This window comes from Amblyomma mixtum, chromosome 3 (genome assembly GCF_055824585.1).
Source record: "Amblyomma mixtum isolate Tamu chromosome 3, ASM5582458v1, whole genome shotgun sequence".
Classification (NCBI taxonomy): Eukaryota; Metazoa; Arthropoda; class Arachnida; order Ixodida; family Ixodidae; genus Amblyomma; species Amblyomma mixtum.
Genome location: NC_143014.1, coordinates 24134160 through 24159685, shown reverse-complemented (window position 1 = coordinate 24159685; position 25526 = coordinate 24134160). Strand labels below are relative to the sequence as shown.

The following is a 25526-nucleotide window of genomic DNA, read 5'->3' as shown; positions in this document are numbered from 1 at the left end:
GTGCTTTGCCAAGTTCGCCTGCCCCTCACCCATAAACAAACCCCCCCATGATTTTATGGCGCAGCATCTTGGCGCGCTGCCAATGTCCCCACTGTGGACGAAAAGCCAAGCTTATGGTTAAAAAATGAAATAAAAAAAATAAATCCCCACCGACAAAAGTGGGGGCGGGTTCATTATGCCAGTAGGTTCATTGCGCGAGTATATACATACTCGCTTCAATGCTTCTGCAGACTTCTACACAAAGCTAAGAAAAAAAATGACGAAAAAAACCAAAACTGCTCAAAACCAACCAGGTTGCCTGAAGGTCATCTGCTCGGCCTCGTGTCCGGCTACTGGCAGCTCCAGTGATCTTTGCACCCTTTCATCACGTGGTGGAGACGGAATGGGGGAGAGCATTCGTGGGATCTTCATCGCAGCAATCATGGCTAATAGATGTAGCTCAGCAAACTGGTCCCCATCTTCACCTGCAATAAACCATGGCAATCAACTGGTTCCTGTGAAGCTAACAAAGACAAGAAATATTGAGCAGGAAAAAAATGTGAGCAGTACAAGCATATCCACTATACTAAAAAATTTGGAGAACAAGATCCACTGCTCCTAGCCTTTTATTATTCGCACATATGCTGAAATAATGACTACCGTTCATGACACTCCACTGCCAACACCAGAACAATAGACCAGAAAAGTTCTGTGTAAGCATGGTCTGTTGTAGCAATGAATTCCTTGTATAATCTGTAGGGCCCAAGTCACCCCTCTTATTTGGAGCATAAGGTTGCGCAGGTTGAGCACACGTCAACCTCTTTCATCTTGGGGCCAGCAGGTGCACATGAGCACATGAGCAGCAAACCCTTTGCCGGCAGCACAGTGAGCCGGCGCATGACCTCAGCAGCGGCTAGATAATGGCCAAGGGAGCAGCACACTAGGGGACTTAGCACGGCAGCCGTGCACATCGTGGTTCGAGCGGCGTCGCCCAGCTACCGCTGTGCCTGGCCTATGCCTGGGGATTGGTGCCCTACCAGGCTGTGCAGCGGCAGTGTACTGGCAGCATAGAAACAGCACTGTGGCTGACTGGTTGCGAAGTCCACAGCCCTGTCACTAGCATCACGCTGAGCTGAAGCAAGCTTCCTCACGAGACACTCCACATCTCTTTTTAAAAAGAACATCAGTGGTTTGTCAATTTGCTATTCCGTGAGGAATTGTTTCAGAATCATCGCGATGCCGAGAGCCAAGTTCAGTTTGGCCAACAGCAATGGGTCCTGACAAAATTTGCAGAGCTGTGTGAATGATGCACACTTTGGAAAGTTCACCTCTTTCTTGCGCATACTTTTTTCACATCACCCCACAGCACAATGGCACGTTCGATCACAACATTTTCTACCCAGCGATGAGTAACTAAGTTGAGAGGAAATGTCATTTGGCCTGGCGCATCATGAAAAGTGGCACTGAGGCTTGAAAGAAGATTCTCTATGCCCCACTTGCTGGCAACAACACCCGCCCTGTAAGCTTTATGTATTGTATGCAGTCTGCAAGTGCCCAGGTCCAAACACTGAACTTGATGGTTATGCTGCAAGTATTCCTGCATTTCCCTAAAACACTTTAGGTTCACATTGGGGCCATCCATAGACAGCTGGACAGCTTTCGCCAGCGGCGAATCTGCCAAGGCAGCCAGAAGCTTCTCTTGAAGGTCTTCGGCAGTCGAATGTTCCATGAACACCGACCCATAATATCTCGTGGTTACACACTCGGGCATAGTACTCCAGAACCGAAAATGGATGTCCATCTGTTTTTTCTGCAAGCAGTCATTCAAAGACTCATCAAACAGAACGGTGTAGCCATCAGACTGGTCTAATTCGCGTTGTAGGCATGAGAGAAAAAATGGTCTCAGACCATGGCACACTACGTATGCAGATCCTCTTTCACTGCAGGAAACTGACTTAGCGATTTCGCTATCCGGGAACATTTTCTTGAACAATTTCCCGTTGATGAACGACGTTGATAGAGCCGGCTTGATGCGTTGCTCATGAGCAATTGCTGTCAAGTAGTTCCGCATGGTACTATGCGCCGTAGTCGCTTTCGTGTTCGCAATGTGTTTTGCGCTCTTCATATGACTTTTGAGGGCCGACTCACCCATTGATGATACATCTAAGGTTTTACCGTATGTCTTGCACTTTGCTCGATGAGAGTTTGACGTATCCGGAGAAATCCACTCCCTATAAGCAGCACTGTTTAACCACGACTGGTGGAAATTGCACTTTCCCGGCATATTGCAGCTACGAACGACGCGACAGCAATTATTCGTGCACCATGCTTTCCCACAACGAAGGTAGGCTTAGCTGCGGTCATTGCCGCCACTGTAACCAACTGTAACCATGCTACAGCGTTGTGGCTACAGAAACAGATTGGACTGGATGCGCTGGTTGGCTCAAGTACATAGTTGCCAGGCGTTCAAGAAGCATCCGCTAAAAACCGGCTGAACGAAAGCCTATTGAAGAAATTCAAGCATATTTAAGGACTTAAAAATAATTAAGGTTTTTCAAGGCCTTGAAAATGCTATTTTTAAATTAATTAATTCCAGGGTCCGCAACAAACCCTGCGTATAGTGAAAAAATAAAAGAACAAATGCGTAACAGTGTACGCTGGAGAAAGGCTGCCCGCTTGCTTCCAACACAGTTTAACATGCGAAATGCCAACTAGGCCTCTTTCATAACATCACCATTGTTTTTCTGCACCTGCCACCCTAGCTAGCCAAAGGCTGAATATGTATGCCTCAGAGCACTCTGTTTCGTAGCTCCCTGTGGTACGGCATTGCGGCACGTGCATAGCTCAAAGCAACACATGCGCAACAACGGAATCCCAAGACCAGCAGAGATCAGAAGCAGTTAAACGGCACACCTGCCTGCCTTCCATACTTGCGTGCATCTCGGTTGACTAGATTGCGGCGAAACGAACTGCCATTGGCCATTTTCACATTGCAGCACAGCACGCTGTCAGGGATTACCGGAACTCTGCTCTTATGCTATCTACCGCTCGACCAGGAAAGAAATCACCATGGGTGAGCTGAAGAAACGGTGTGCAGTTCAAAATTGTTCTTAGCGAAGCCGATCTGTGCACATGAATCATTTTATTTCATAATTTTTTCTCACACGTGGAACTCCACGCACCCTGCACGGAACGGGCACTGGCAACAAGGCGCGTACTATCCGTGGCCACCACTGCTCGGCCATAACTTACTCAGACTCCGCGAACAGGTCGGCTCCACGACCCCAGTTCCAGATGGTCAATTTTATAAACAAAAACTCTACGTATACATGGCAATAATACAGTAATCTGTACCTAATAAAGTAACAAAACGGTACCTATTTCTAGCCAATTTCTCACAATTCCTGGCATACCTCTTTGAGCATTGAGAGTTGTCTCTGGTCATGCAATGCATCCATGGCGCCGGTCACATACTACGCATCCATTGTTATTGCGCAGCGGTAGTAAAACAAAAACAACTTCTGCCAAGCCATAGCCAGCAAGAGCCAAAACCTAAACTAGGTCTAAGCTTATCGTGCTATGTCTGCTGCGGGGCACAGGGTGATGCCAGTAATTATTCAAGGCGTGATTTACCACCTAGCACGCGCAATGGCGCCAAGAAATTGTAATGGCACAGCACGGCGCAAGTGAATTTCAGTCCCGTTTGTGTGAGCATGTTCGTGCTGTGTTGTGGTCGTAGCAGAGCAGCTGCATAATTTTTGTGCATTGTAGAACGCGCATTGTCAAGGGTTCAACGAAAATTCACCTGGTCAGGCCTATACAGAAATGAAGGGTTCACAGTCACTGACCAAGCAAAAAATGATGAAAGACGTTTTGGAACCCATATGGGTTCCTTGATAACAATGAGGCAGACAAGATGCGCAGGTGAAAACTTAAGGGCAAAGCCTGAGACATAATGACTGTGCAGATTAGAGGCATGCTTCCTGTCATGCAGTTCATGGTCCCGGTCATCAATTCGACACCATGAATGATGAAGGAAGGATTGGATGATGGGTGAAGGATGAATTTCACACCAGCGTGACGTCAAAAATAAGGATCCTATCGCATCAAGTGCGCTTGCCATGCACGTGAAAAAGTCAGGACACCAGACTGACTGGGACAATGCAGCAATTTTAGCCAAAGAACAAAATCTGAAAACGCTGCTTCTCCTTGAATCCTCCTTCCGCCAATCGACGAACAGAATCATGAACCGCACGGACGGAAGCATGCCACTAATCTACATACAGTAATAATAGTAATAACAATAATAATAATAATAGAGATTTATTCATCACAACGCTGAAAACGATGAATCTACACACAGTCGATGAAAACGATGAATCACCGACATCTACATACAACTATGAAAACGATGAATCTAAATACAGTCATTGCATCACAAGCTTCAGCTTGAAATTTTCACCTGCTTGTCTTGTCCACCTCATTGTGATCAAGTAATCCTAACGGATTCCTAACATCTCATTCTTTTTGGCTTAGTCGGCGACTGCAAACCTTTTTCAGCACATGTGTTGGCATAGCCATGCCATTAGCAATTTTGTCTACTGTCCCATGCCTAGCTCAAAGTAACATAGCATTAGAACAGTCACAGCATTAACTCTCTTAACGCAGAGGAGCGCCAACATTCGCACAGTGTTGCACAAGCGTGAGCCCTGTATTTAGTTTGAAACGCAAGGCTGGTGAATTGGCTTCCCTGCATCACAGCCAGGCCACATGGAAAGTGATACAGAGTGAAAGCTATCGCCTTTTTCACCATCTCCGCGACAGCTGACATGAGCACAGGGTTGTTACTGTAAGCTTACAAGCACCTTCATTGCTGCTTCCAGGGTGCTGTCGACGGATGCCAGAAGCGTGAATGCCTGCCAACTCCCCACAGGTCATGGACATTGCCAATACAGAGCACCTACATTGCACACAGACTGAGTGTACATTTTTTCTTGCACAAACGGCTAAGTGCACACAGCGTTGGGCTGGCACTACCTCAAGAACTGGCCTCCTGCCACAGCTCATATTGAGTGCAACAGTGCCTTCACCTGGTGAAGAGCTGCCATACCTGAATTGGGCAGTGCAGGCAATTCAGACATGATAGAAGTGACGAGTTCTTCCCGGTGGCTCTGCTCATCATTTCCGCTTGGGCAGGCTGCAAAAGGAGTTGGCTGAGGAGCTGCCACAGTCCTTTCCCGTGTCAACTTTTTAGCTGCCTTGAGCCAATCCTGCAAAGGTACACAGGAGCAAAGTGGTGCAGCTAATGTTTTTTTTTTAACAGCCAGCACATGGAGCTGACTTAAGAAAAAAAGAAGGTTCATCTCCATGGACGCAATACATTATCACCATTGGCTGCACACAAATTAACTGTAAAAAGCTGAAGGCAAACTTTTAATTTGTCCATATTTTGGTATTTCTTGATGGAACAAAACCTATCAGAATGCACACATGCACACACAACCATACAACAACACTAAGGGGAAGGCTCGGCGCACACTGTTCGCTACTTCTCCTCCCTCACGATAGAATGCTGGCCTACTTTCGCCTCCATCCACACCTACCCTCTGTGTGCCGAGATTTTTTTGGCCCTCCACCTCCGACACAGTTGTCTGGTTGACATGGCTGCCATGTTATCGGCTTCACCTTCCACATCCCTCCACCAACTGCTTCACTTGGCCCTATCCACCTCTTCAGATTACTGCGGTTTCGTTTAACTGCACTAGTTCTCGACTGGGAAGGTGGCATGCATAAGGAGCTGCAAAGTATCGCCACCCCATTCTGCCGAAACAATGATCAGCATAGCAGGTGGCACTAGCTGACACTGCTCACATATCACCTCATTTGCCATTAGTCTAATGCATTTTGGGCAACAGTAATTATTTCTCCAATTTGCACATTGCCAATATTAGTCTTGAGTGCCAAAAGCTGCACTTATGACAGTTAACATGTTTTTGTCAAATCCAAGGAAGAGAAGGTTGAGGCGAAGCCAGAAGACTGCCACTCTTTGCACAAAGCTTACAGTAGTAGCATAGCTATGCACACACTTGCATGTTACGATAAGCTTCACTTCTTGCTTTGTATCTTTCATATATATATTCTCAAGGGAACAGCAATTCTAAGCTGGTGAACATCACAGCACAGGGGTCAGTATTAGGATTTTGCGAATATTCAAAATTTAGAATACGAATCGAATATGTTTGATAACTGGTTCAATTCGAAAATTTCTGAATATATCAAAATTTGCAAATATTTGCAGCAACCTATACAATGCTGACATAAATTCAACTGTGGCAAAATCACAATACCTGGGCAAAATATCTGAAGATAAAGTTTAAAGCGCCAGGAAAACAGTAAAAATACATCCTCTTCGCTTTCTTCTTCCCTGTAGGGTATTACATGCCCTGATCACATTTCTTCATGCCAAATTAAGCAAGTGGGCTTTTCCATATAACACCTGATGAAAACAGGATAGCCGACTACCCGCTTCGAACAACCACAAGGAAGCGTGCGGTTTTTATCTGTGATCCGTCCATAATGCGTTCCATACCAAACAGCCACACTCATGGCATTCGTCCTTTGCGGCAGATGGACTACACCATCTTGTTTTGGTCAACTACGATAGGTGGGAAAACCCCCTAGCAAACTTTTGCACGGGGCTCCCGAAGGGGCAAGCTGAGGTGTCGCAGCACGGCAGGGGATCGCGTAAAAATCCCGCCTACTGCCCGGCCGAGTATTGTAACCTGTGCACGTGAGCGTAATGGCAGGTGTGACAACGACCAGAGGGCCCTGTCGCTAGGCCACAAAATAGCCTGGCCATGTAGTTTCACTTTCCAAGCTTTGCCGCTAGCCGGCAGCTACGGCAGTTGGCCCACGCATTCGCCAGTCAATCTCCGTGCTCATCACAGGCTCTTAGGAAGCACGGGGCATTTCAATACTCAACCTTTGGATATAACTGGGTATTTGTTCCAGTACCCTTTAATCCGAATTATTAGGTTTTACTAGCCATCATGTTATTTTCAGTTGCCAGTCGTGTCAATTCATGGATTTCATTTTGTTGACCTTGCACGACCAGATCCCAAGTTGTATACTGTTATGCTCTCTCATCAAGCAGTATACATTTCTGTGCACATCACTTTTTTTTTTTTGCATGGTGTTGAGTCAATCATGTTTGGTTTATTTCAACTGCAAAGACCATACACTATTTAGAAAAAAAAAATAATGGCAACAACATTTGCCTATTTATCTTTTCCTACGATATTTTTTTCATGCTGAACAGATATTCAATTCAATTTTTGAAGCCATTTTTCTTTCATGTTCATATTTGAAAATACGAATATTTGCCCGCCCCTACTTTTCACCCATCCAACAAGCCTGGCATGAAGATATATTGAATACAAACCGTTCAACATACCAATGCTCTCTTTTGAGTCCTTTGTTGCTCACCCCGTCTTTGCCTCAATCTCTTGAGTTCCTCCTCCAACACAGGTGCTGCATAGCAATGTAAAATCAAGCACCAATACTGACACCGGTTAAACCTGCACCCACTGTACACCACTTACAACACAGTACTCATGCACCAACTGAAATTTCAGTGCAAAAGCTAGCCACACTTAGAGTGGTCCCCTAATCACTGATCTCATTTAACAACAAGCTGTACAAGGTAACACATGATCATTTCAACAGGTGAGGTGTGTTCCCGGAGTCAGTGCAAAGGATCGGCTGTGTTTTCTATCACTTATTCCACTCGTTCATTTGTGCTTCAACATCACCGATTGTACTGCATCATCACAAAACAAACGCCCCTTATAAAAGTAGTCCATAAACTTTATAGACTGTGAACAGACGAAATATCTACAGGAATGCAGTAGTCTGCAAGATGTCTAGATAGACTATCTATAGAAAAGTCTACTGAAATGCATGGCCATAAACCTAGATTGTCTAAAGGATGTCTACAGTATATGTACCGTCTATAGACTAGTCTATAAAAGGTCCACAGTTTATTGACAACAGTCTATAGAATTTGGAATTTTTGTAAGAGATCACAATGTCCCTACTGTATTTCGAAGGCGTTCTCACACGAAATGAGAGCTGCAGTGCAACCCAAATAACAATGAGATGAGGCTTTCCAGGAGCACGCCACATGATATGTCGAGACACGCGGTACGCATAGTGGCATGTATCAGTCGTTTCCAAGCCCAATGGCAGCCTTGTACATGTTGTGAATAAGATACAGCCATCTACTCAATTGTATCGGTTTCATCGCATCGTTGTGTGGCAAAAAAAGATTAACATACAATGACTGATGTGCTGAACTCATCCAAATGCATGTGAAATTTGCAGTAGCACATACGCACAACAGCGAGCCTATGCCGGCGAACTAATCATGACAGCGATTACTTACCTTTTGGGGTTGTCTATTTCTGTGCTCCCATCATACACATATGCACCACGTGCTGGTTGCAATCAGTGATGTCGCAGCACAAATAAATTAATGAATAAATGATGTCAGCATGCACAGTGACCGCTGTGAAACAGGCAAGCAGTGGAAGATAATTGAAACAAGTATCCAGCAGATCATTTTCTCACGATTCTTTGCGTTGTCTTCAGAAATGCACCTCACCTACAAAAAGTACCCAGCCTGGATAAAATAAACTACTTGAGCAGGCACACACATTTAAGTTTTGAGTCCACACTCTGCATAATCACAGTCACAAAAAGATGTTGCAGCCACAACCCGATTTTTATGCCACCAAACAGTGGCCCCAAGTTTTCACAAGAGTACAATCCCAACACGCTAAGTGCACCTGTGCAATGCTATTCTACATTCTCTATGTTCTGAATTTATTTTCTTTCAAAACATCACCCTTTTATTATGGTTAACCTTTGTTGTCCTTTCCAGACTGAAACGAAGTATTCGCAAACAACAGATGTGGTATACTGCTACTGCAAGTTTAACAAAAAAAAAAACTTTTTTTCTCTCCACCTCCAGACATGAAGAAAGGGCCACAGTGGTGGCGGTGGCCCCAGTCCTAAGAGGCCCCACCCCTGGATCCACCTTGAATTGTATGATGGCCCCACACAACCACACACACTCTGCAGAGCTTCCCCTGCCCCCTAGCACACCATGGCCAGCAGCACACCATGGTTATGACTAGGGGTTCCCCATTTCGGTTTAAACTGAAAGAAAATGATAAAAGTATGCCAAATTCACTTTCCAAAATTCGGTTTTAACCAAAAAAGGTTTATATTTTTGGCTTGCAAGGCATAGCTAACTGGCTGCTGAATACAAGTTACGCTCACTTAAAGTTGATAATCAACTAAGTATGGATGCCAGGAGCACGATACGAAGATGGTATTATAGAATAATCAACGCAGTAGTGCGATTTGAACTACTGCTTTGCTAGCTTGAGTGCCTCTGCAGACCGGGAAGCGTCATCTCTGCGCTGTCTTCTCGCTAAGCGCTGTTTCTTCACTTGCACCTGCTTAGAGCAGTCAGTCTGTTTATGTCAGTGTCTTACATACATTTGATTAACCTAATAAACATTCGAAGGGGTGTCACAAGTATGTTTGGCTACCACGACGACGGAGCGCAGTTGCATCACTGCATTCAAAGCGCACACCGTGTGATGCCCCGCCCTCGCGCTCAGTGCAGCGTGGCAACTATATGTGACAGCCAGATGACAAAAAGTGAACCTGGTTCTCAGAAGTAAACTTCCACTTCTGTTTTTGTCTGCCAGCTATCTCATTTAACTTAAGTTATTTTTTTTTAATAAAGGTAGCAATTTTTTTTTACATGCACAGTACCATGTATTACAGTCTGGATGTTAATTACTGGTAAATAAATTGGTCAAATGTCATTTAAAGTCTATCTCTGTATTTTTGTCATCCTGAACAAAGAGAATTGCTATGTTAAGTCATCGAAAAAGGTCACTATTTCATTCGTTGAAAAAGAAAAACCTAAAGTAATCCTGAAATAAAAAAATTACAAAGTCCATCAAATTTTCAAAAAATAAAAACCGAAAAGTCCAACCCCTAGTTACAACATACACACAGCAACAAAACAATGCTAATAATGATGCCAAAAACTGCAACAAAAATCCTTCAAGCAGCTATTGCTGGAAAACTGTGTTGCACCATCTGCCAGCTTGAAAGCTGAACCTGCAATGGCCATTTTAGAAAATGACACACTGCTACTATTTCTACAGAATGCAGCTTATCGTTCAATACAGGCTTTCCCATGCAACGTTCATAAACAGAAAAAAACATACAGACACAACTTCTGAACAAAATGCCAGAATGAAGAGCATGCCTGATGTACCTGGGTTCATAGCAAAGCAATCACAACCAATTCTTAATTACTCCAGACACTGGAAAAAGGTACACGAATAAGAGATTACACATACTAAAGTTTTAGTGTTTAAGACAAAGAGTAATAAGCCCAAAATGCTGCCTTGCAGCCCTTGCAGCCCATGGAGACTGCCTGAAAGGGGAATTAAATTAATATTCCAAGTGAAGGGAATCATATCCTGAGCACTATATAAATCAGATTTCTTCAAAAAGTAGACAACTCCCTTAGTGTCTAAAGCAATCAAAGATGCTTCCCATGCCAACAAAATTCAGTTCACCTCTGCAAAACTGAGATAAAGAAATTACATTCATTGCATACAGCCCACCTGCATTCATTAAACGAGATATTAGACTTGAGATTGTAATACTACTACTTCTCAAAAAAAAAAAAAAGGCCGTGCCTACTGACATCCATACCCTTTCAACTAAGCACTTACATGGGAGTTAATACCAGTCACACAGCACTTCTTGAAGCACTTTCCAGCAAAGGCATCTCAGTTCACTAAAGGAGTAGCTACACAACTGCACAGTGTAGCTCCAAGGGGGAACAGTAATTGAACTTCACCAACGCCTGCACTGCACAAGGTGTGCAGTCTCAAAAATGACGACTGTTTATGATTTACGGGGGTTTAACGTCCCAAAGCGACTCGGGCTATGAGGGACGCCGCAAGGAAAGGCTCCGGAAATTTCGACCACCTGGGGTCATTAACGTGCGCTGACATCGCACAGTACTCTGGCCTCTAGAATTTCGCCTCAATCGAAATGCGACCGCCACGGCCGGAATCGAGCCCGTGTCTTTCGGGTCAGCAGCCGAGCACAATAACCACTGAGCCACCACAGTGGCGGATTAAAAAAATGAAGTGGGGTATTTTGACAGCTTCCTTAGTCAGCAGGAGCAGGTTTCGTTCATCACCCTGGCCACCACGAGCACAATGTGCTGCTGCCACATTTTTACTGTATATATATATAATTTATGGGATGTCTGCAAGCAACGTTAGCAGCTTAGATTTTCTGTTTGGTTTTAGTTCTCTACGCTGGCGCTCAGATCACAGCTTCTTGAAGATGGCTCCTTCAGTCTTCAAAGGACTGTTACCTTCCATCCCAATGACTTTCACTGCGAAGGCACAACTCTTATGCTCTGTAGCTGCGCACCATGCACCTTTGAACAGAAGAACCCACTTCTCAAAGGCCTTTGCAGTGCCAGTGTGACAGGGGTATAAGCAACCAAAAAACAAGAACTTTAACAGAGGCTGACGCAAAAACATTTCCTGTAGGAATGCCAGGCTCCTCCTCCATAAGCAATTCATGAAGTGAACTGCCATGGAATGAGGCAAGCATTCCATCTTGTTTCTGGCCAGGACTACAGACTATGGCACAGCTCCAAGCAATGGGCAACTGCTCTCCACACTTACCTGCCTTCTTCGAATTGTCGATGCTGCAAGAGAGAAACAGGACCAAAATGAGAACTCTCTTCTTTATAATTTAATGCGAGGGCAACAGTCTATACCCTAAAACAGTGCAAAGAATGCGGACAATGACAAGAGTGGACGCACACATCCACTCGTGACTGTGTCCACTGTACATTTTAAACATGCAGAACCAACTAGCCTGCACCTTTACCCTTTTAATAGTTGACGTCAGGCAGACTACACTTAAGGGGAAAAGCGGCTCAAAAATTTTTCAGCATATTAGAAATAACTTTCTGATTACTCTCACAAAATTTCATTGTTATATCTACAGAAAATTGTTTTTGCATATATATTTTTCCCTTTAATTGAGAAAAACAAAAGGCTGCAGAATTATGAAAGGGCGACAAAATAATGGTTCAACATTTATTGGTTTCCTCATGCCATGCTGCAGGTCAAGACATTAGTTTTTTTTTTTTTCGTAAGCACAAATTCTAATTTTGAATTGCTGCAATACGCTGTTCGTTGACGTATCTAGAGAAGAAAATTTCATACCAAAAATTTACAAATCACAAATCTGAAAAAAAAAAAAAAAAAAGTCTTCACCTGCAGTATGGCCCTAAGAGTGCCACAAAACAAACAGGGTCAAAACAGATAAAACAGTCGTGAAGAAATCTGCACCACAAGGTGAGTACCTGGGCAGAAAATTATAACAAAGAAAAATGCCTATTGTATGAGCGCTTCCCCGCAATGCACAGCCAGGTTCATGAAACAATTTTTTTAGAGTACTTCACGGTTGATTTTCGCAATGGAACTTCGGGACAGGATAAAAAAAAAAGGCATGAAAACAGATACAACAACTACCAAAAGTTAACTTTTTGGTCATTTTTCGGGATTTCAAAGCCGCATCCCCCTTAGACTGGCTCTTAAGTACAATTAAGGGAAGACACAGGTTTTAAGGGGGGAGGCTACCTTCGAACACCAACTTTTTTGTTTCTTGAGATAACTGAATGAAATTTTCAGGGTATACTCATGGCATAGACATATGAATAACTACAAAGTTTCATGGAGCTACGTACACTGGTACTCAAGTTACAGGAGTATATCAGAATGGTTCACATAGGTTTCTTATGACATGCCTGGAGAACTTGCAAAATGTGTTAGCACTGTCAAATTCATTATGAAGATTCCTGAATAGGTACCACAGGGCAAGACAGAGCCCTTTTTTTTAATTTCCTTGCTGAAAAGTTTTAGCACAACATTGAATTTAGTGTTACTAATTAGACTTGCATTAGCCTAATTTTGATTGCTTATAATAAATTCCAGACTCAATAACTTGAAAAAGTGGGCCTGTCTTGCCCTCAGAAATTTATTCAGGCACACAATAAAAAAAACCTGGTGGGAATCTGATTAGCGGTTCCAGAGATACTGCTTGCATAAGCAGCCACACCAGGAAAAAAATTCATTTCGAGAAAACGGCCCTTGAAGTTTTGAGACAACATTTCTGGGTCTAAAATGACCCCGCAGAATAGTTTGCGGTGTCTTTGCAGGCTTTCTTTCTCTGCCGCCTCTCAGTCTTCGCTTGACCTCGCTTCTCAGCCTTTCCCATGCGCAGGGCATCTTTTTCCACGGCTCGATGGATGGCTAGGTGGCCAGGTGTGAGCCCCGCAGACAGAGAAATTTCTTGGGTGGCCCTGTGGTTTCCAGCATTGTACCGCATCACTGCATCATTCAGTGCTGTCTCCACTGCAATCAGGGATGCATGCTGCTCCTTGGGCATCAGTGACCACAGAACAGAATGAAATGATTCCGATGCATTTTGAGTCTTCGCTCCCAGGCACCGCTGAAGAAGGGAAGGCTCGGAGAGGCGCTGATAAACAGGCAGCATAGCCTCAGCGACATAGCCTGGCAGATTGTACCTGTGCCTTGGTTGTGGTAAGCCATTTGCCTCAGCAGCCTTGTGGCGGCACCATGAGCCAGTGCCCTCTGGGCATAGGTCATGGTGAGGCTCCGCATCGGTGGATGTGATGTGATGGTAGGACGCCATCACTGCACGCTGCATTGCTGCCGCGTCATTCGAGTTGTTTCGCAAAGCCCAGCCATAGTAATCCGTCAGCTTGTCGATAAGAGCCTTTGTCAGCCTTCCTTTCCCTCCCAATGCCTTATCACTCTTTTGCACTAGGTTGCGCAGTGCAGCCCCCATCCTTTTCTGCACATGATTGAGGCATTCTTCTTTGACAACTGGGACTAGCCCATAAACATTCTCCTTCACAAGGGCAGAGTAGGTGGCACTGTCTCCATCGGACACAATCGTTGTATAACGGAGGTTGTGCTTTGTCAGTGAACGGGCGAAAAGGATCAAGGCTGCCTCGACCTCCATCCTTCCAGACTTCGCATCGGTGTTTTTTTGGCAGATGTGCTGCTCACGCCAGCTTGAGTACTCAGAGTCTTCAGGTTTGGGTCCTGTTTGACACCCGAGGCACTGGTTTGAGAGGACAACTGCATCCAAGATGAGGCCAGTGTGATACTCTATCACTGCCCCAACTCCAATGTGGGATGTGTGTCCGCGCTTGTGCCAGGTGCCATCATAGACCACAGTAATATCTCTGGTAAATCCTGGGTCCATTCCCTGGTAAACCTTTTTCACAGCAGCTGCTGATTCTGAATAGAAACTCTCCATGCGTTGAGTCTCTGGGCCCCTGAATGTCTTCTTCAGATGTTCCTGGTATGTCTTGTGATGAAGTCCTCTGTGAGATACATTCATAGCAGCCCAAAAGTCATTTACAGCTGTCTGCCCCTTTCCAATTTGCTTCATAGCCATAATGGCTCGGATGTTCACCTCAAAAGCGTTTCCTGCGTTCTGGCGTGGTGAACTCCAAGAATTAGCAATAATCCCACAATGTGGGCATACCAACTCAAGCTTTGTAGCTAGTCCGAACTGGGTACCTTGTTGAATTGTCAGTCCAGTTGAAAGGCAGCGCTCGCACAAGGTTTTGGAGAGCAGGTGGCCGAACATACACATTTGCACAAGGCAAAAAACCTCATCTTCGGTAGTAGCAGCGGCAGGTGCGGGATCGGGCGACATCGCTTGAAATTTTCGTAGCGTCGCGGGCGTGGCACCAAGTTTGTTTTTCACAGCATTACGTTGTGCCTCCGCCGCCTCTATCTCCTCCGGCGTCAGAAAGTGCGTTTTCACGTGCACGGTCGACGATGCGTCATTGCTCACGGCGACAGACGCGAGAGAGGGTGCCGCGATCGCCGAGGTTGATGCGGTCGGGACAGCAGGCACACTTGAAACGCCGTCTCCTTGCATTGCTGACTCGGAAGGTACGGCGCTGGAAGTGGCAACGCAGACTTCTTCTACCGGTGTAGCAGAGGCAGCACTGCAGGAAGCGTCTCCGCAATCGCCGGCAACGCGCTTTGCCAACTTCGCCATGCGGACGGCATTCATAGAACGACGCCGCGCACCGAACGCATGTTGCGTTTTGAATTTCCGCTTAGGGACCATCGTGAACGAACGCGCGACGATCCGTAGGGTGCACAAAACCGTTCAAAACACGCCACAAGAATCCCGACGGTAGCGAAGACAGCGATCTCGAAAATGGCGAAGAGTAAAGCGAGCGCACAAAGAACGCCGTCAACGGAGCGAGCAGCAGCAGACGATGCGCCGGGGGAGAGACCACGTGTCAGCGTGCCCAGCAGCCAATAGCAGCCACGCTCTCCCCCGCGTTCTCCAGGAGCGCGCGCTTCGTCCAATCACAGCTCGAATTCGAGACGCGGGAACTTCAAACGCTGCTTTGAGGCCTCCAATCTCGTGCAAGCCATGCTTCTACCATGCCGCGGCCGCCGCCGGCGAAGGCAACACGGGAAAGGGAAAGCATTCACAAGCAAAACAAGACCAAGATGGCGGCGCTCGGTTCAGCGGTATGGAAATGGTGCGCGCGCGATGTTTGGTTATTTTCGCCGTTCGCTCGCGGCTCGGGGGCTGCCGTGGCCTGTTGTAAATCGAATTAGAAGCAGTTCCACGGCGAATTAGGCGTTAATAATTACAGGAAAGGTAGTTTACAACACGTATAGCCGAAATATATACTTTTTGAAAAATCGGTTTTTTCGCGATTTTTCGACTTTTGAAACCCGCGTCCCCCCTTAAAATGAAAATGAAATTAAGTGTGCATTTCTTCCTCCTGTTTTAAAAATATAATTAATTTCAGTATATCTCAATTAACTGCCATCTTATAGGAAAAACAGGCCTAATTAAATTATTTCTTATGGGTCGTTATGGCGTTTCCCCTCTCTGTTTCTTGGTTCTGATTGAAATGGAGCTGTAGCCAAAGATCTGTCATGTTTGGTTTGGTTTATGGGGTTCAACGTCCCAAAGCGACTCAGGCTGTGAGGGACGCTGTAGATAAGGGCGCAAGAAATTTCGACCACCTGCGGTTCTTTAACGTGCACTGACATCGCACAGTACACGGGCCTCTAGCATTTCGCCTCCACCGAAATTTGACCGCCGCAGCCAGGATCGAACCCGCGTCTTTAGGGTTAGCAGCTGAGTGCCATAACCACTGAGCCACCACGGCGGCTCATGTGAAGCTATGCTATTTATATTGTTATTGAGGTACACCATTAATATTATAATTAACAATAATTATGAACTAATTAGGTGGCACTGTTCACAAAATTTGATATGTCAGACACAGCCAGAAAAAAATTGCATAGCTTAATAGCTCAGTTCTTTCTGAATTCAGTGGCATAAGATTAATTGCAATTGCCCCATAAAAATGCAACAAAAATGTAAATAAGGCCATTCATGACGGCAAAAAACACGACACCAAGAAAATCGCATTTGAAATGCGTGTGCCAGCCATTCAGAGGCCGCTGCAGAGACCTCAGAAAATGGTGGAATGCTAAGAGGATTTCACAATAGTGGGCAACACCAAGAAGTAGGGAAGAGCGCCGGCTTTCGAGCAAGACCAAGATGGCGATGGAGAGAGGGAATTCCCCTCTCTTCTTCGGCATATTTTACTGGCCAATCTAATAAGGGAGAGGAGGACGGAAGGGGAACGAACCATGAGGGTGGACGGAGGAGGTTCTAACACAGGCATGCACAACCCGAGCCGCAGAGGGCGAGAAGGAAAGAGGTGAACGGAGGAGCGCAGCCAGAACGCCCCTCCTGTGCTCAAGTGGTTTGTGAGCCGAACAGAGCGTCAATGGCCATTGGATATCAGGCATGAAAAGGAAAATTATGTGTGCAAGGGAATCAAGTGCAAAGAACTGCAATAAAGGGGAATGTAAAGAAATGTGCATGATGTGTCAAGTCATGCGAAGGAGGAAGGAATCGAAGTCTAATGTTGCACATTTCTGTCAGGTTCACCCGCCGATCGCCCGAGTTGCCATCCCTATACCGACCACCGTACTTACTCAATTCTAACAGACAATTTTTTTTCAGGAAAAAATCACCTAAAAATGACATGTGCATTAGAATCACATAGACAATGAAACTACATCAGCAACACCTTATGGTCAACTGCATCACAAAATGGCTTGGCATATCTTGCGCGTTGTAGATGTTGAGAAATTCATGACGTCACATTATCCAAATTTAAAGCACCAATTGACAATCAGTACTGGGACGACATATACAAAATTCAGGATGTAAATATAGCTTATGTTGTATTTATGTATTTATCAAGAGCTTTCTAAAATGCTATAATGAAGCCTTCGCTCTCCATGAAAAAAAAAAAAAAATCCCAAGAAATTTAGGAAACCCTGGATGACCAAATCCCTCCATGAACGTATCCGCAAAAAAAAAAAAAAAATTATCATGAATTTGTTCAAACCCGTGATATAACGCAGTTTAATAAATTCAAGGCTTTCAGAAACAAGCTAAACAGCGACCTTAAATACACCAAAACCAATTAGTATGTCCAGCGTGTCTCCAAAATACGCAATAATTACAGGAAAGTCTGGAAAGAACTCTGCTACTTACTTGATAATAACGTGCCATGTAATACTGATGAAATAATCACGCCCGAAGGAAAACTTACTGGTTTTGACTTAGCAACAGCTATGAATGAGTTTATTGTGAATGTAGCACATTCTTTTGTTGATGAACCTGACCATTATACCACATATCAAAATCTCATCATGCCCATACCGAATTCGTTAACGCTTACCCCAACGACACCTAATGAGGTGACCATGTTAATACATGACATTAAAAACAACGTATCAGCTGGATACGATGACATAAAACCTATCCCCTTAAAGTATGTGTCCGCGTCCGTATCACAAGTTCGAGCTCACATCATAAATCTCATGTTCACAACCGGCGTATTTTCGGACGACCTAAAGGTTCCTAGAGTCTGTCCGATTTGCAAAGGTGGCGACAGAAACGAAATTACTAATTACAGACCCATCTCTGTTCTGCCTATTTTATCTAAAATATTTGAAGGCGCCATCAACCGCAGGCTACAAAATTTCTTCGCCAAAAATACTATTCTCCTCCATAAATTAAACTGTTATGGTGTGCATGGAATTTCTTAAGGCCTGTTTTCTAGTTACTTAGATAACAGTTTTCAGTATGTCCACATTAACTAAAAAAATTCAGGGAAGCTCGCCATCACACAAGGTGTGCCACAGGGCTCAATCCTAGGGCCGCTCCTATTTATAACTTACATTAATGATATATCTAATATACCAGATTCAACAGACATGGTAATGTATGCTGATGACAAATATTTTTTTCAGTGAGAGCTCTGTGCACACTGGAAGGCAAGGCAAATGCATACCTGAATAACCTTCAATGCTGGTTGTAGGCAAACGGATTAAATCTTTTGAAGATGCACTACATAATTTTCAGGCCTATTAACACTATAGAACGGCATCTGCTTAATATTTATTATGCTCACACTGCGACTGACAGAGTTTCCAGTCACAAATTTCTTGGTGTTTGGTTCAGCGACACGCTTAGCAAGACGCTGTCCTGGAATACACATATTTTGAAACTTTATATTTGCACTTTTTTTACTCCAAAATCTTCCGGTAATTACGAAAAATTAATTACGATACAAAAGAAAGCACTGACAGCAATTGAAAGATATCACGGCCGACCACAAAACCTCTCATCAATGCCACTGTTCCTCAAACACAGCATTCTGAAGGCAGATCAGATATACTTCTTCAGACTATTTCAATATTCACAAAAACCGACTATACAATTCCATTCCTGACAATTCTTCGACAACGTACCACTTCCGAAAGCAAACAAAACTGGTTCCTAAAATCCGGTCCAATTACAGTAAACAGACACCACGCTACCAAGTTCCTACAGCCATAAATAATTTATTGCCACCTCATGACTTCAATTCTTCCACATCGTGGTCCAATAAGAACCTTAAACATTACTTAACAAGCAGTAACATTCAATTTCCACAATACTTCACTCGAGATTTCCTTAGTTACTGTGTGTATTGCTACTTTGTTTGATGATTATGTGTTCTGATGAGTAAATCTTGATTGTGTTGCCTGTTCTGCGAACTTTATGTAGAAAAGTGTGTGTTGCAAATTGTTTTTTGTGCATTATTGTGTTACAACCTGCATATACGTTCTCTTTTTTCCCTAACTTGTATTACAAATAAGATTTTTTCAAATGTTATTTTTTGCCACTGCATTGCCAACTGTGTATGGGTGCTGAGGCCTTCGTCAGGCAAGTCAGCCTTTTGCCTCAGCTCCTCTTTCCATGAAAGGAAATAAATTGAATTGAATTGAACTGATATCGCCGTATCACCTACCACAGTCCTGGATACCGATAGGCATCGCGAGCATCTTAAATGTCCCGTCAACAAGGCTTAAACTAGGACTTGAGCAACACGGAAGTGTCAGTTGTGAATACAGTGAAAGCTCGTTAATTCAAAACTCGATAATTCGAATTTTCGGATAATTCGAACTACACTACTTGGTCCGGCCAAGCTCCATAGAGATCTGTGTATAAAAAAGCCCGTTAATTCGAAAGCGAGTCGGTTCCGTTACGGATAATTCGAACTACGCGCCACCGCGTCTGGGCGGCTTGGCACACAGCATGTGGCCAAAAAAAAAAAAAAGCACCTCCTCCTCATAGTTAGCTGCGTACGTCCTAAACGGGGACAGAAGATGGAACTAGATAAAACCTTGGAAAAGTGGGTAAAACTTAAATGGCACCATCACCGGCGCGGTGGCGGTCGGCACCGGAGGGTAGGGAGGGGTTGGCGACCACGCTGGCGGCTGCCTACCCTCTTTTCCGAGCAACCTCCGGAACTCGCATCTAAATACTCGTTAATTCGAGCCCTGTTAATTCGAAAATACGGATAAGCACTGTCAGCGCGGTCCCAGCCAACGCCCATGAAGGCTATGACTTCGGACCGGACCGGCGCTACAAATTACAAGCGAAAAAGTTTTTTTTTTTTTCTTTGCGAGTGTCGTCCATGCTTCCACCCATCGGTCGGACGCCAACAGAAGCACGCGCTCAGCGCGAACAAGACGCCGGCTTTTGAGTGACAGTAGACGGCGTCCGCCCCAATCGCCCATGGCACATAAGGCGAACATACTGAAAACGAGGCTTGTACAACCGAACAAGCGCTGGCACTCTGCCAAAGTTCGCTTCCCCCTTGCTGAAGCTAACCCCCCCCCCCCCCCCCCCCCCCCCCCCCCCCGGCCTAAGAATCTGAAAAAAAAAGCGTCAGTCGTTAACGCTTCCCTCCATTTGGCACCGTCACGGCCCACAACGCATTTCTTGGCCGCGCGCCAAGATGCTGCGCAGCGATAAGTGATTTTATCGCTGCGCAGCATCTTGGCGCGCGGCCAAGAAATGCGTTGTGGGCCGTGACGGTGCCAAACGGAAGGAAGCGTTAACGACTGACGCTTTTTTTTTTTTTTTCAGATTCTTAGGCAAAAATCGGGGGGGGGGGGGGGGGGGGGGGGGTCATTATGTGAGTGGGTTCGTTACGCGAGTAAATACCCTACATATACCGTAATGCAAATGGAAATGGTTCTTGTCGGTTTTTTCGCGGCCATTCGATAATTCGAACATCGGATAATTCGAACTTTTTTCCCGGTCCCGTGAAGTTCGAATTAACGAGCTTTTACTGTACTTACGAAGTTCGATATGCTGCTCGGTTAAAAAAAAAAAAATTTTTAAATGGCAGTCTTGTGCATGGAGGCAAGTGTCAGTTGAGCCGCCTCACATGTGATTGGCGGAAGCAAAGACGGGACTTTTTCCAGCACGCTGACCCGGAAGGATTTCAAAGAGCTAAAGAAGTGCTTGTTTCCAGAAATGCGAAGCAGCAGGGTGATGCATGCAAGACTTTGCAGGATGGGTAAAGGGTACAGGATCCCATCTGCCAAGATCATCAAGACCTTCAAGAAGTGCGAAATGCCATGTGGCACCAAGTATGAAATGAGTTGGGCCACTGAGGGCCACTTCTCAGGTCATGGACGGGAAGGAAGAAGCATGCGGTTACTTCATGCGCTCCGTGCTCTGGATACACAGCTTGTTTCCGTGCGCATCTCTTATGCCGCGCTGGCTGCAGAAAGGCACACAGCAGCATGCCGGCATCAGTCCCGACTATAGCTTGGAGCAGAGAGCCAATGTCACGGAAGACGGCTAGGGCACAGAGACAAGAAAATTGCGCTTGTTGAGGCTTCGCCGAGAACCTTCCTTTTCAATCCGGCAGGCATATGCCCAAGTAATGGTGGATGCACTGCGATTCGCGAGCCACACACCAGATGGTGCTGAATTTTTCTAAAGGGTCTATTCCTGCGTACTGGCTCATTACTACAGCCACTGTACCGCTGATAGTAAATAAACAATGCACTAAAAACTGCCGGCGAACCCTCGCAGCTGCAAGCGGAGGGCATACAAAACGTGACGTCATGGAGCGAGCGGAGAGGCCTTGAGTAGTCTAGGAGGCTTTGCTGCGACGTACCAATGGCAGAACAAGCACCGAACGCTGAGCTCTTGAAAGCAGTCACCACCTGTCATCTGTGTACACAACGCGCACAGATGTGACCCCACCATACTGGCAATCAAAAGTCGATACGAAGCGACTTTTAATTTTTTGGACATTTTCACGGTACCTATAGAGTAAAAAAGATCAGTCGTCGACTGTAAATACAGTAAACTGCACTGCTCTAGCATGAGTTTGTTACGAAATTTCACATAATGAATTTCAGCTGTACTGAACTACTTCACTACAGCACAAATGACCGGACAAGAAAGTTCCTGTTCTCTCTTTCTTGTCCCGTTGTTTGCGCTGTTTTTTTTAAGATGTACTTCACTATACTTTACCTGTTTGCTATGATGAAGTTTGACTATATTATGAAGTTTCTCAATACCCCAACTGAAGCGTGTGTACTTGTAACCTTGATTATAACCAACTTGCTATGCCGACAAACTATTAGTAGTACCAAGTTCTTTTATGTCTGGCTAACACAAAACTGCTAAGAGAAGAATGTTTATGACTGCAACGAGCAAACACAGCTGGCACAACTCGCTGTGCTCCAGCGCGATCGACGCCTTTCCGTGCCAAATGCAGTAGCCTCCCCACCTTTTGCTTTCACTCTTACAGTACTACATGAAGTGGCCCCATAACTGCTCTATTCATAATCGGCATAAAACAAGTGGACGCAGCAAAGGCATCGGCCGAGCAGTACACGGTCATCGTTGTCCCTCATTTGCTTGTGTTATTCTGGCAGACATGCGGTGGGGGCGAGAATAGGAACAGCAAAGACTAGAGTTCGCTTCCTAGGGCAATGCTGGCTGGGCAGACCGGGAGGGCAGATAGATGGATAGAAGAATCGCCTCTAACACCCACTTACCCCACTCTCCTCCTCCCACACATAGTGGCATCTTGGTGGCGGCAACACAATTGTGAATCGTTTCCCCATGTTTACGACTTCGGGTACCAGGGGTTTATTGTGATTGTTTGCTATGCAATTTCATCCAGATTTATTTTTCATTTTCGTTTCCGTCCTGCATTGTCCTTTTGAATCTTCACAGGAAAACTTCCATGCAATAAAAATCGTGGAATTTTATAAATTTCGTTATATATCCAAAGTTAACTGTATTTTAAAACTTGCGTCAGACTAACAATACACTTCATTTTCACAAGGACCTTTGATGGAACCCTACATGCCAATCAAAATATGCAAGCCCCTTACAATTTTTTTTTTTTCCTAGGAGGCAAGAGAGTGATTCTTTACTGCTTCTAAGTGCAATAGCGGAAAAAAAAAAAAGAGCACTAAATGTGACCGGCATCTGCCTATCACTACATAAATTTACAACTAGGTATTTCTTTGAAACGTGCAGAAACAGTGAAACATTTTCCATGGCTACATTATCCAAAGAACTGCAACATGCCTGCACGTAGACAATATTTCTTGCATGGCACTCGTTTAGGTAGGACAGCGAGCCTTACCTCAACTTGGCAACAGCAATCTCCCTCCTAGCAGCAGCTTTCTCCACGTGCATCATCTCCTCATGCTGTTTCAAGCTTGCCTGCAAGTGTGCACATCAAACAGGCTTCAGTGCATGAGCACTTGGGTTGTTCAATAGCATCCTCTAGGACAGCGACATCTCACTTGCTTCCACAAGAGTCAACCAATTCACACCTCAATTCTTTACTGTGCTGTGTGAATTTACAGTGCAGACTACAATAGTGCAGCGAAAGCTCGTTAATTCGAACTACACTACTTGATCCGGCCAAGCTCCATAGAGATCTGTGTATAAAAAAGCCTGTTAATTCGAAAGCGAGCCGGTTCCGCTACGGATAATTCGAACTACGTGCCGCCGCGTCTGGGCGGCTTGGCACACAGCACGTGGCCAAAAGAATGAAGCACCTCCGCATAGTTAGATGCTGCGCACGTCCTAAACGGGCACAGAAGATGGAACCAGATAAAACAGTGGAAGAGTGGGTATGAAGCCTAAATGGCGCATCACCGGCGCGGCGGCCGCCTAGCCTCTTTTCCGCGCAACCTCCAGAACTCGCAACTAAATACTCGTTAATTCAAGTCCTGTTAATTCGGAAATACGGATAAGTACTGTCGGCGCAGCCCCAACCAACGCCCATGAAAGGCCATGACTTCGGACGGGCGCTACAAATTACGTGCGAAAAACTTTTTCTTGAGAGTGTCGCCCATCCTTCCCCCCACCAGTCGCCAACAGAAGCACACGGTAAGCCGCGATCATGACGCCGGCTTATAGCATCATTCGCTGCAAAAGGCGTTTGCTGCTATCGTGCGTTCCAATGATTGAGTGGCAGTAGACGGCGTCCGCCCCAATCGCCCATAGCACGATAAGGCGAACCTACTGAAATGAGGCTTGCACAACCGGACAAGCGTTGGCACCACTGATCTCCACTAAGTGGCTGGATGCCGCATTCCTGCTTTCCGAGACGAGCGCGAGTGAAGCCACCGGAAGTTGGACGGCTTGTCCCGGAAGTCGGGTGTCTGCTGTGTATTTCAATACAAAAAGTCGCGTCTTTCGCCCTTTCGTTCTAAGTTTTTTGCGCTGTTCTTGTGTAATGTCTGCTGTTATATGAAAGGAACAAGCAAGCTGAACGCGAGAAATGTGAGCATTGTCTACAGAACTCTAATTTCAGAGAAACCGAAAAAAACAGGCCTGCAGGTCTCACCCTGCCGCGGTAAAGGAGTACGTGCATTAAACACTATGTTCTTGTCTTGTTCTTGCCTTCCGAGCGTGAAGGAGAAGTAGTGGAATGACAGTGAGGCTAGGTTATCTTAAAACCGAATTTTCGTGCAGCAAAGAAAAGGCACAGCGCGAGAGGAACGACTGACAAGAAAGACGAATGCTGCAGTGCGCGTGAGAAGCACTCTTAGAAGTCAACTGCACCAAGCACCACGAATAAAAGCCCATTCAGGCTTAACTTGCTACAATACGAAACAGTACAGTCGCGAGCAAAAAATATTAGCACAGATCACTGGCGATCAGAATTCGTATATCTCACCACGTGGCGCTGCGGTACGCAGACCTGTCAAACGGGCCGTTTCCATGTTTGCAGCCTAGGGGGGGGGGACGGCAGGAAGGAAGCTTTATCAAGCGTGCACCGCCCGAGCATTGAAGTGCCTACCCTACGTGACTGTGCATGCAGCATTTATTTTAGCTCGGTTATCATGAGCAAAGATGGCTTCTTTTTATTACTGTTTTTTTATGTCCGCCATGGTCTATCAATAGGAACTCGCGGGAATAATAGATGATAGCGCTGCTTTTTGCCAGTAATTTTGCTTGTCCGTGGAAGTCCTCTGAACCCCCCTAATACTGTAGAATGGGAACGGCCCGGCACTCTCGTTATCAGCCTCTTCGCCACCCGCAGCGCCACGCGTTGTCATTCCGGCGCTCTGGTGTTCCGTCATGTGTGCTAATCTTTTTTACCCGCGACTGTACATGACACGCTCTGTCGAAAAAGCAGTACCATACCTTTTCAGACGCGCAAATGCGAACCAACCAAACACCATCGACACCTAGCCCTCGCTCCGGTTTTGTCTAAACATAATTCGGTAAAACGGTCACTGCAAAGTCAGCTGCCTGGTGAAGGTTTCCATCTATTCTTTCTCAAATTTATCCCCCATTGATAGCATGACTTGGGCTTGAGCGCAGGAACATGCATCACAGTAAAGAGCGGTGTTGGCGATGGCAGCGACGGGACGACACAGAGCTAAGCAGACCAGGCTTCATACTTGCTGTGTGTAGCGATGTCCTGT

At 45.4% G+C, this 25526-nt stretch overlaps 3 protein-coding genes across 9 annotated transcripts in view; all 3 read right to left on the bottom strand.

The window, feature by feature from the left end:
• Window positions 1-25526, bottom strand: part of LOC149349442 (uncharacterized) — a 72331-nt gene that overhangs the window by 18097 nt on the left and 28708 nt on the right. For all 7 annotated transcript variants that reach the window (XR_016290085.1, XR_016290082.1, XR_016290084.1 and 4 more), the window contains exons 6-10: window positions 23225-23304; window positions 11781-11803; window positions 7433-7509; window positions 5090-5249; window positions 291-464 (exon numbers count right to left, since the gene is read on the bottom strand). Coding sequence is in view for 3 of the 7 variants with exons in the window: in XM_089578387.1 (XP_089434513.1) it covers window positions 291-464; window positions 5090-5249; window positions 7433-7509; window positions 11781-11803; window positions 23225-23304 (514 nt within the window). In the remaining 4 variants the exon portion in view is untranslated. The remainder of the gene's footprint in view (window positions 1-290; window positions 465-5089; window positions 5250-7432; window positions 7510-11780; window positions 11804-23224; window positions 23305-25526) is intronic.
• Window positions 508-3632, bottom strand: LOC149349444 (uncharacterized). The gene has a single exon (XM_089578390.1). It carries the CDS (start codon window positions 2261-2263, stop codon window positions 1304-1306), a length of 960 nt encoding a protein of 319 aa, XP_089434516.1. The 5' UTR covers window positions 2264-3632; the 3' UTR covers window positions 508-1303.
• Window positions 12186-16099, bottom strand: LOC149349443 (uncharacterized). The gene has a single exon (XM_089578386.1). It carries the CDS (start codon window positions 15280-15282, stop codon window positions 13285-13287), a length of 1998 nt encoding a protein of 665 aa, XP_089434512.1. The 5' UTR covers window positions 15283-16099; the 3' UTR covers window positions 12186-13284.

Coding starts and splice junctions, on each gene's coding strand:
- LOC149349444 (XM_089578390.1), bottom strand. CDS start 2,263: ATGCCGGGAAAGTGCAATTTCCACCAGTCGTGGTTAAACAGTGCTGCT.
- LOC149349443 (XM_089578386.1), bottom strand. CDS start 15,282: ATGGTCCCTAAGCGGAAATTCAAAACGCAACATGCGTTCGGTGCGCGG.